The 10,978-nt window shown below is 49.0% G+C and overlaps 1 protein-coding gene across 1 annotated transcript; it reads left to right on the top strand.

Annotated features, from left to right (window-relative positions):
* The first annotated feature begins 6,762 nt into the window (after window positions 1-6,762).
* On the top strand, window positions 6,763-7,760 carry Tmsb10 (thymosin beta 10). The gene is made up of 3 exons (XM_004642810.3): window positions 6,763-6,825; window positions 7,104-7,218; window positions 7,473-7,760. The coding sequence occupies exons 2-3, from the start codon at window positions 7,119-7,121 to the stop codon at window positions 7,505-7,507; spliced, it is 135 nt and encodes a 44-aa protein (XP_004642867.1). The 5' UTR covers window positions 6,763-6,825; window positions 7,104-7,118; the 3' UTR covers window positions 7,508-7,760.
* The last annotated feature ends 3,218 nt before the right edge of the window (window positions 7,761-10,978 follow it).

The following is a 10,978-nucleotide window of genomic DNA, read 5'->3' as shown; positions in this document are numbered from 1 at the left end:
CTGGAAAGCGCAAGGGCCTGAGTTCAATCCCTGGCTCCACAAAAAAAAAAAAAAAAGACCACTAGCCATTAAGGAAAAGCAAGTTAAAACCATGGTGAGATGCCACTCCGCAACTATTAGAACAATTAATATATACCAAATACAGATGAGGATGGATCTCTCCCATACGGCTTGTGGAAATGTACAGTTGCTCTGCAAAAATGTTTGGTGGTGTCTTATGAATTTCAACATACACCTTACTATCTGACCCAGTAATCATCTCCTGGGCCTGAATCCCAAGGAATGAAAACCTATACACAGACACACATACACACAGAGAGGCACACATGCACACAGGTGTACAGGGAGCTTCATCATATCTCCACTTCTAATAGCCCCAATCTGGAAACCAAAGTTCTCTTCCGTATGTGACATATCCTTTCTGTAGAATGCTACTCAGAAAAACAAGGGAACAATTGATACATTCAACAGCCTGGAAAGATCTCAAGGGCACTGTGCTGCTGAGAAAGGTCTTTCCAAAGGAAACGTACTCCTTGTTCCCATTTGTGTAACATCCTTGAAATGACAATCTTTTAGATATGGAGAACAGGGTAGAGGTTTCCAAGGGTTACTGCTGGGAGGTGTGGGGGACCAGGAAAGGGTTGCAAAAGGGATTCCACTAGAGATGATAGTATACATCTGTAGCTGGATTTGTGGTAATAAGTTCACAACTCTTAATATGTGGTAAAGTTGAATAGAGTCACACACAAATGAGTATATGTAAATATTGGTGGAATCTAGGGTGAAAAGCCTGTGTATTACACCAGTGCTGATTTCCTGGTTTTGATCCTGCATTATCATTACGTAAGATGTTACCATGAGAGAGATTCAGACCCCGGTGTACTATCTTTACAAATTCCTGTGAATTGGTAATTATTTCAAAACAAAATATTTTTAAAAATGAAAAGGAACAGAATAAAACCAATAAGGTCAGAGCTCTCTTTGGGCTCTCGGTGTTGAGTACTGAGTTACAATGTAAAATGTACTTTTGGGTTTTTGCCTTTAAGACAGGTTTTCACCCTATATTGCTCAGGCTGGCCTCAAACTCACCATGATCCTCTTAATTCAGCCTTCAGAGTACTGGGATTGCATCACCAAGACTCACATGGGATGTATTTCTTGGAGGTAAGGGTGTTCTCTGAGTTCAAAACCAGTGTGAAAACCTCTGCTACACAGCAAGCTTGGTTGGCTCAAAGACCAAAGGGGCCAGGCAGGCCAAGAGGTCAGGGACCCTCGCTCACCTTCCGCATATGCCTGTCCAGGTCTTACTCTGACGAGCTGTGTAACAATACAAGCTTTACTTCCTCAAATCTATACACTTTCTCTTCTTTTTCAAATAATGATATTCTTGACCTTTCTTTTTTCTCTTTTTCCAGGTTTTTCTTTAATTGTAATAAAATATAGCTAGGCATAGTGGTATAGGCCTCTAATGCTAGCAGTCTCTGACAGGCTGAGGCAGGGGAATTGAAAGTCCCAGCCCAGTCTGGATAACAGCATTTAGTGAAACCCTGTCTCAAAATAAAAGTAAAAATGGCTGCGTATGTAGCTCAATGAGAAGGCCCTGCATTCAATCTCTAGTACTGCAAAAAGAAAAAAAAAAAAAAGATCATTTTAATCATTTTTTAAAATAGCATTAAATATATTCACTTTGTTGGACAATTATCACAGTTCTCCATCTCTAGAACATTTTCCTCACCATGTGCTACATAAGAACTGGGGCTGTAGCTCAATAGTAGGTGTATATAAAGGCTCTCCAACAAAATGAAATAAAACAAACCTGGCCATTCTGCCCCACAGCTTGTGGGAGCCACTGCCCCACTTTCAGTCCCTCTGTACTAGCTCCCTACTTTTGAGAGTGAATTGGTCTATTTTCTGAGTAATAAATCACCCCCAAACTGAGCAACATAAAGTAGCAAAGTTTTATCATCTCATAACTGGCGGGGGGGGGGGGAGGCGTGTTATGGGTCAGATGAGCTGACTAGTTTCCGGCTCAGGGTCTTCCGTGGGCTGCAGGTGACCTGTGACCATGATCAGAATCATGGGACGACTCAGTCGGGGCCAGAGGACCTACCCCCTAGCTTCACACAGTTGTTGGCCAGCAGCGGTTCCTCGCTAGCTGAAGCCATGGACTTCCGGTCTTCTTTGCCCAGACTTTCTGCAGAGCGACTCACAGAAATGGGGAATCAAAGGCAGGCAGGCAGAAAAAACAGTCCCCAGGCCTCAAAATGAAAACGAATCTTTTATAACTTAATCCCAGAAGTGACATACTATTACCTCCACCATATGTCACCCTGGTGCAATATAGTATGGAACTCCCCAAGGAGACAGGACAAGACTCTGTAAGACATGATAAGGCCAGCCCTTGAAGACAGAGACCTAGGCACAGAAATATTTCCATACTGTAAGCTGAGCACCAGCCCAAATATGATTAATGACAAGCGCCGCCAGTTTCCATGCTGGGAGGACAGAAGGGAACGGGTGGAGAATCCAATACAGTGAACAAGGGCAGCTGCTAGACACTGTGTTGCGGGGGAAAATACAGACCCTGTTACTGGATCTTCAGCACAGAAATCTTGCAGTGTAGAGTACTGGCTAAAGTTTTTTGTTACATTTAATGTGGCCAAACAAAAGACACATGGCCAGCCAGCCCCTTGCTGCTAGTCTGCAAACTGTGACCAAGTTAGGCATGAGGTGCAGCGATAATGAACTCAGCTTTAGGGTCAGCCAGACCTGCATTATTACCACCTGTTTGACCTTGACCAAGCCTCGGATTCCTGTACCTTAAAGCAAAAACTAAAAGCAGCGCCATTTCACACTATTTTGGGGAGGATTAAATGAGACAAGACTCAAGTCCACAGTCCACAGCCTGAGATCGCAGCACAGTGACTGCTCCAGAAGGCCAGCTACTATCATTACCACTACTCCAACACAGAGGTGAAAACTGGAAGGGTCATGTTCTCACACCCTGTGGCTGCTTCCTGCGTGGGCTGCTAAACTATGCCAAGGTTACTAGGAGTTAATCTCCACACTACAATTGCTGTAAGACAACAATTGTTACTGAGGCTGGGCCTCTTGCTTTACTTCCTTTCAAATTTTATCTTGACTAAACCCTGTAAAACTCCATGGCCTTCATGACCTGCAAGAAGTAACTACTTAAAAATTTTTCTTTTTCTAGCCCAGGCTGGCCTCCAACTCATGGCGATTCTCCTTTGTCTGCCCCTCAAGTGCTGGGACCACGGGCCTGTGCCACCACATCAGGCTGGAGACATTTTTGTGCTGTGGAAAATACAGAAAGTACGCCCTGATTTCTCCATCTTCCACGCCTCCTTTGTGTGAAAGCCACACAGCTATTTTCAGGCTGCCAAACCCAACACCGAAACAGAGAGCATTTCTCAAAGCGCACAGCCGCAACAGAATGAGCAGCAGCGTGACCTAGGTAGATGGGTCACCTCTTGAGGGCCCGTTCCAGCCCAGTGTGTGAGCCACCTCTGAAACAGTCCAAACACCTGGCGGTCCACTTGTCACTGAAGGCCTGCAGGGCCAGACACCTCATTATCTGCCCCAGAGTGGCGTTCCATTTTGATAGGGAAGTTTACGCTTTTGTTCAAAGAACACTGAGGGGGCATTTACTGTGTCAGGCTTCACATTAGGTGCTGGGGATACAGTGGTCAGCAAGACAGTTGCTATCTTTCATTTCCTGTTGCTGGATATAGAAACAAAGAAATGAAAATACAGTGTGTTGGTTATATATCGGCGAGAGGTGGAGTCTATGGAGAAAAATGAAATACAATAAAGGGACAAAGAATAACAAGAGTATTATTCTGTAAGACCAGCCTAGGAGAGCTCTTGAGGAGACCAACACTAAAACAGCTTCTTAAATGAAGAAAGTACACAAGGCAAATATCTAGACCAAGAGGAACATTGACCTGCGCATGGTGGCACACACTTGTAATCCCAGCACAGGAGGACTGCAAGTTTGAGTTCAGTGTGGGCAATTTATATCCTATCTCAAAATACAATACAATTTTCAAATTTAGTAAAAGAGCTGGTAATATATAGCTCCTGTGCAAAGGCCCCAGGTCTTTGGTACTGCAGAAAAGATGGGGGCGGAGGTAAGGGGGAGGAAGGAGGAAGAAGAGACCGGAAGGGGAAACAGTTGGAGGAGGAGGAGGAGCAAGGACAAGGACCTGGCACAGGAGTATATCCTTGTAATCTTAGGTCCAAGGCAGTCTGGACTGGATTCTGCCTGCTGAACCACGAACCTCGCTGCCACTACAGATTTAACAATATCTGTTCTGTCTCCTTGCACTGGGAGGGGTGACATTTAGGTCAGGAAGGCTCTATAGGGCCAGGAAGGCCCTATCAGGTACATCTTGTCACCTTTTAACCATTTCTCCACTGAATCCAGATACCTGGGGAATTTACAGAGCTGTATTCTGCATAGCATGACCCACCTTCCATCTACATCCCCCCCCCACTGTCTTATAAATAATGTCACTCATTGTGACAATGCTGAGGGATAAAGACAGTCCCCAATGCTGCCTTCCACCTCTCTTACTAACTCTACATGCCCCAAAGCAACTCTTTCAACAAAGAAGAGGGAAATGTAACTGGAGTGACTCAGCTTTCTCTATTCCCTCTGCAAGCTGTGTATCATCTGCTCCAAGTAGTTGGCTGAAATCCCGTCACATAGGAAGGCCACACAAGCCCTAAGAAAGCCATTTTGAGAGTCTTTCCACACCCAGGTCACCACCACTAACCTGGCACTCTGTACATATTCAGTGAGCTTTTATTCAAGTATCTCTGTGTGTTGTAGGAGGATATTTAGGGGAAAATCTAATGGCCCCCGAGAGCCTGGCGCCACAAGGGTCACAGTTTTCTCCCGATGTTCTAGCGTTCTGCCCTCTGTAACAGAACTTCATGAAGGGGGCCGGGGAGATGGCTCAGTGGAATAAGCGCTTCCCTGGCACAAGGGCCTGAGTTCAATCCCCAGTCCCCCCCCCGCCCCCCCAAAAAAGAACTTCATGAAACCTAGTGGCTTGAGACAAATGCAACACTTAATCTTGCTCTGCAGCTACAATCTGAACAGGGACATCTTGTCTCTGCTGCACTCCGTGGAATGCAGACACGTGGCTTTTCCTAGTAGGTGCCTTGCTTCATAAGGCCCTGGAGGCATCACGCAAGTCCAGAAGAACTATGTGGTCTTTCAGGGCCTGGCCTCATTGGTTTTGCCACGTTTCACTCTGTAGAAGAAAATCATGGAGGCCAATCCATACTTAAACCATGAGAGAGCTAAGAATACCTATGTTTTAAAGTCACTGATCAGGATTGGAGGAGACATTTTTCCTAAGCAGCTAATGCTTAAGAAACAGGGCCCTGAGAACTTTTGGGAATCCTGCAGGCTTGTTCTCTCTCTCCGAATGTGCATCTCCACACCTGACCTGCAAGAAGTATATCCCTTGGTTTCCTAAATAAAATGGGGATTAAAGCTCACCAAGTTGGGCCAACTGATTATTCCTATATTAGGGCCAAAAGTGAGTTCGGGTCCACCCAACCCTGTTTGCACATTCCTCTAGGCACAGCTGGACTACATTTACCAGCTCGCCTTTCATTTAGGGTTAAACCTGAGAGTGGGCCATGGCCAAAGAAAGGAAGACAGAAGTGAGCCTAGTCCACAAAAATCCAAAGGCCTTTTATTCTGTGCTTTTTCCTCCCCTGGACAGGCGGGCGTGGACTCCAGGTCGGAAGAGGACAGAGAGCTAAGCAAGGCAGGCAAGGAGAGCTGCTGGACTCGGAGCCAGTGTACACTGACTGCGGCAGGGGGAAAGCAACTTTCCTCACCTTAAGCTTCCTAGGGACTATGATTGTGAAGGTTGGTTTTCACTCGGGAGATACCACTCCTCTTCCCCTCCAAGCCTAACCCAAAGATTATTACCCCACTCCTTAACACTGGAAAGAGCAAAGTTCACAACAAGCCGGGTGTAGGGGGAATGGGTAGCCAGTTTCCTCCCTGCACTGCTAAATAATGGTATTTATCATCTGAAGGGGCTGCACAGGCTGAAAATGCAACTTCTCTATAAAAGATCTTAGCAGCTGCATTATGCCCCCACCTGTGGTGGAAGATGAAAGATCATGTCGGTGGATCTACTACTGGCCTGACCACCTCCAAGGTGAGCTCAAGGGGCAGGTCTCCCAGGACGGGAAGCTGTGTCCCTAGTGCCGGAGGAGGCGGCAGGAAAGGAAGGGGGCGTCTGAAGCCCCCCTCCCTGCCCAGCTCCCACAGACAATGATTGTAAGTGCTGCAGAAGAGCTCGCTCGGAAGAAGGTGGACGCCCGAGGGGCGACACCCGTGTGGTGGTCTCCCGCGAGTAAGAGCTGCAGCACGGCGCGTGCACACCCGCACACCCACAACTACACACTGCACACACAGAAACCACACCGCCTGTCTCCCTCCCCCGCGCCTCCCACGCCCTTCCTGCAGCCGGACGGACAACACAACCACCTGAGTACACACGGGGTGTACCCCAGCCGACCCACGGCGAGCGCGCGCAAGGGGCCAAGGAAGGGCCGCGCCCAGCCCAGCGGGGGCGCGGCGTAGGGCGCAGGAGAGCCGGACGCCCGCGCAGCCCCGCCCCCCGGAGCCGGCCCCGCCCCCGCTGCGGCGGGCGGGGGGCGGGGCGGGGCGCGGCGTATATAAGGGTAGGGCCGGGCACCTCTCTTTTGTCTCTTGCTGCAGCAACGCGAGTGGGAGCACCAGGAGCTCGGGCTCGGAGCGAAACGCTTTCGGTGAGCGAGGCGCCGGGGACGGGGACGGGGCCAGAGCCGGGGCCGAGGATGTGCACTGCGGAGTAGGGCCGGGGTGGTGCGGCGGGCGGGCTGGCGCTCTTTATTGATCGCTTTCCCTGTCCCGGGCCGCCGACCACGCCCTGGAGGGGGTGCGGGACGCGCCCGGATCCTCGGGCCCGGGCTGTTTGGAACGCCCCGGCCAAGTGCCACGTCGGCTGCGAGCGGGGTGAGGGCGCCGGCTCCCAGCCCCGAGCCAACCGTCTGGCTTTACCCACTAGGATTGTTTTAAGAAAATGGCAGACAAACCAGACATGGGGGAAATCGCCAGCTTCGATAAGGCCAAGCTGAAGAAGACGGAGACGCAGGAGAAGAACACCCTGCCGACCAAAGAGAGTGAGTGCACCCAACCCGGTCTGCCGTCCCGCCCGCTCCTCTCTGCCAGCCCTGCCCCCTCCCCCCGGACCCCGGACTGGGCGGCCCCAGCCCCACTTTCCAGTTACACAAAGCGCCTTGTTCGGCCCCGGCCCCCTTCTTAACTCCAGACTCTGTGGGTGCCTCGCCCACACCAGATTGACCAGCCCCTGGGTGCGGGAGGGGGCGCCAAGTGCTCGCCTCGCCCTCCAGCGCCTGCTTCCCGCTCTCCGCAGCCATTGAGCAGGAAAAGCGGAGTGAGATTTCCTAAGAGCCCAGACAATTCCCCGCCCCCGTCATCTCCGAAACCCCCCAGTCATGATGTGGAGGAAGAGCCACTTGCAAGATGGACACGAGCCACAAGCTGCACTGTGAACCCGGGCATTCCGCGCCGATGCCACCGGCCCGTGGGTCTCTGAGGGGACCCCCCCCAATCGGACTGCCAAATTCTCCGGTTTGCCCTGGGATATTATAGAAAATTATTTGTATGTTAAATGAAAATAAAACACATCTCGTGGCATGGTTGGCGTGGTCTGGGTGTCTCAGTCAAGTATGCGTGGGTTGAGTTCTGCTGCAGAGGGGAGGAATAGAGGGGTCGAAGAATAGGCTGGGGATTGGCCTTTTTAATTTAGTTTTACCGAAATCGTAAAAGTTACATGGGTTCTTGGTTCATAATGCAGTCCACATACAATTTTAAACCTACTTTGCTGCGAACTGCTTTGGAAAATGGTTTTTTAAGAAAAGTATGCTTGTGATAAAAGCTTTCAGAGTCCCACTCTTGTCTTTCTGGCCTCGTACCCGGGTTCACACCGAAGAGAACTGATTTAAAGTGTGGACAGAAAGGAGGGAATGTTGGAAATTGGGCGAGGTCATAAAGTCTCCAGAAGACATAGATATGAGAGGAGTCGAGATATAAAAACAAAAGGTAGGATCTAGGGAGTCACCCGCAAGAACAGCGTAACTCCCAAGAAGTCGGGGAGCCCACCTCAGAACTAGGTGGGGACAGCTTAGCTTTGTCTCAGTCCCAGCTGGAGCCTTCCTTCCGCTGGAACCAGCCGTTAGAGGGAGCGCTGCTGAGATCAGCAAGGGTGGGAAACGTGCTAGGAGAGAGGGTGGCTGTGGCCCGCAGGTCACGCCCTGTGGACCCAGAGGGAGGGGGCGGAATGAGCCCTGAGGGGTAGATGGAGGAGGAGCTGCCGGGTGGCCTGCTGGGCGAGAGCCACGTTTTTGCCTGACCCCAGGGGGCTGGGCAATGAGTGACAGCAGTTAATTCAAATGTGGTGAGGTCATTGTGTGTAAGATTTGAAATCTATTGAGTGACACAGGCTGCCCCTGCAGATTAGAGTGGGGACTCCTGGGCTGAGAACCACTGCCTGTTTCTCATAAAACAGTGATTTGGGGAGACCTGCGCTCAACAATTCCTATCTGCCTGTCCCTGCTGGTACCTGCCGTGGATAGCACCTTCCCATCAACACTGAATGGAGGGTTCTTGTCCACTGGTAACTGATGACACCCACTGTAGCCAAGGCAAGAGCCACTCAGGAAATGCTCACTGCATTATAACAAACATCACCTGGCCTCACCTGCTGCATGGGACCCTGTTAAAGCTAAGTCGCCAGCAGGCTCCCTTCCCCCCACTGTCTTGTTGATTCTTTCCTACATAGACAGGGCCCACGCTGGGGGAACTTGTGATATTACTGTTACTCAGGGAAGCCAACATTCATTTCCCTCCCTGAGCGCAGACGGGGGATGCAATCTTACTACAAGGGGAAGGAAACACTGTCAATTCACAGTTGAGGCTATTGTTGGGAAGCTGTGTATTACTCACACAGGAAACGTGTTGACTTTCTTTCAGTATAGCAAAATAACCTGAGGTAATTAATTTACTAAGAGAAAGGGTTGTTTCAGCTCACAGTTTTAGAAAAGTTTTAATACCTGGTTGATTGGCCTTGTGGGGTCATATATCATGGCAGGAGCACAAGACAAAACTGCTCACCTTACCTCAAGACCAAAAGTAAAAATTAGGAAGAGATGGGATATCCCCCAAGTCCACCTCAGGGGCACAAGACTTACGACTAGGCCCCATCTTGTAAGTTTTAACCACTTCCCAACGGTGTGCTTCCTTGGATAACAAGTCACATTGACGACATTGGATCCAAACTATAGAATCAGCCATAACTCAGTTCATTTGCTGATTTTTCTGAAATTAGGCTGTTTCAGTTTAGTAGGACATGCATTTCTTGAGCCCGGGTGAGTACCTTCCACTGTAAATCCCTGCAGGGCACAGAAGACTGACCAAGTGCCAACTAAGTCTACAAAAGGCAGAACGCAGTGAGTGCTGAAGAGATAGCAGCAAAGCACCATGGGGAGGCAGACAAAGAAGTAGTTAACTTTATGACAAGAAGTAGCATGTGAATAAAGCCCTGAGGAAGTGAGAATGGGAACAGGGCTTTCTCAATAGAGGAGTATCGCATGTTGACAGCAGAGCCTATTCAGTGAAAGGAAAAGGGGGGCTCAGTAAAAATAGCCAGGCTCAAAATCAGCCTAGGACAGTAAGTCGGGTGTGTTGTATCCTGTAGCCAACCTGGGGCCACTGCAGATTTGGGAAATCTGTACAGAGTGGTGATCTGACATGTAAGTGAAAAGATGTGGGAGATGACAGGCAGACACAGATGGATAACCACTATCACCACCAGGATCCCCCCAACAACTGTGAACATCCTTGCTATCATGACCAACACCACCATCATTTCCATCATCCTTAGCCCCAGAATCATCATCACCATCAGCAGCAACACCACCATCATCTCCATCATCATCATCATCCCCACCACCACCACCACCGTCACCATGACTGCTGGCACCGCTATCCCCACCATCACCTTTACCACCCACTGCCACTACAACTGTCACCCTTCCATCACCACCACCAACCGTGGCCGCAACACTCTCCATCCCAACTGGACCTCTGAAGGATGGCCAAGGAAAGACCAAATCTATTCAAATATAAAGCCCAGCCCAGGCAGTGAGGCTGGAGTGGCATAAATTTACCGCATTCAGAGGTTCAGTACTTCAGACATTTGTGGGGAATTCTGGGATCTTTGGCAAGTGGACTCAGGAACACTATCAACATAGGAGACAGAGATCAGGAATACCCAACATCCTAGAATGCATAGGACAATCACACATCATAGATTTTCCCATGCCCTGCATGACTCTCTACTATGATAGAACATACCCTGGGGATAATGCACATAGACGCAGTTTGATGAGTCTTTACAAACTAGACACATCCCAGTGCTTTCTTCCAGTCAAACAGCCATATGTACTCTAATAGCATATGCACTCATATATATAATGCCTCATTTCTATAAATGTAAATTATGTAAATTGAAGGATGCTTTTTTTAACTCACAGCTTCACCAAGAGTTGATCACCATTGCAGAAAATCATGGCACTAATACCAGTTTCCCTCTTGGTTTCTAAATTGTTTCATACAAAATAATTATACGGGTATTTATCCGAAGCTGCTGAATGATGGTAATGCTACATATAGGTGGAAAAATACGTAATGTGTGGACTACTTTTTTTTTTTTTAATATTTATTTATTTATTTATTTTGTGTGTGTGTGGCCAGCTCAGCCTACCAGGGGGTGGGGCTGGCTGGCATGTGGTGCTGGGGGATTGAACTGCGGTCCCTGTGCTTTGCTTAGCTTAGCTTGTTCTAAGTAGGTGCTTTAGA

The sequence above is a fragment of the Octodon degus genome, unplaced genomic scaffold (assembly GCF_000260255.1).
Source record: "Octodon degus isolate 3935 unplaced genomic scaffold, OctDeg1.0 scaffold00162, whole genome shotgun sequence".
Taxonomy (NCBI): Eukaryota; Metazoa; Chordata; class Mammalia; order Rodentia; family Octodontidae; genus Octodon; species Octodon degus.
The sequence above is the reverse complement of the archived record's forward strand: the minus strand, read 5'-3'. Positions and strand labels throughout refer to the sequence as shown.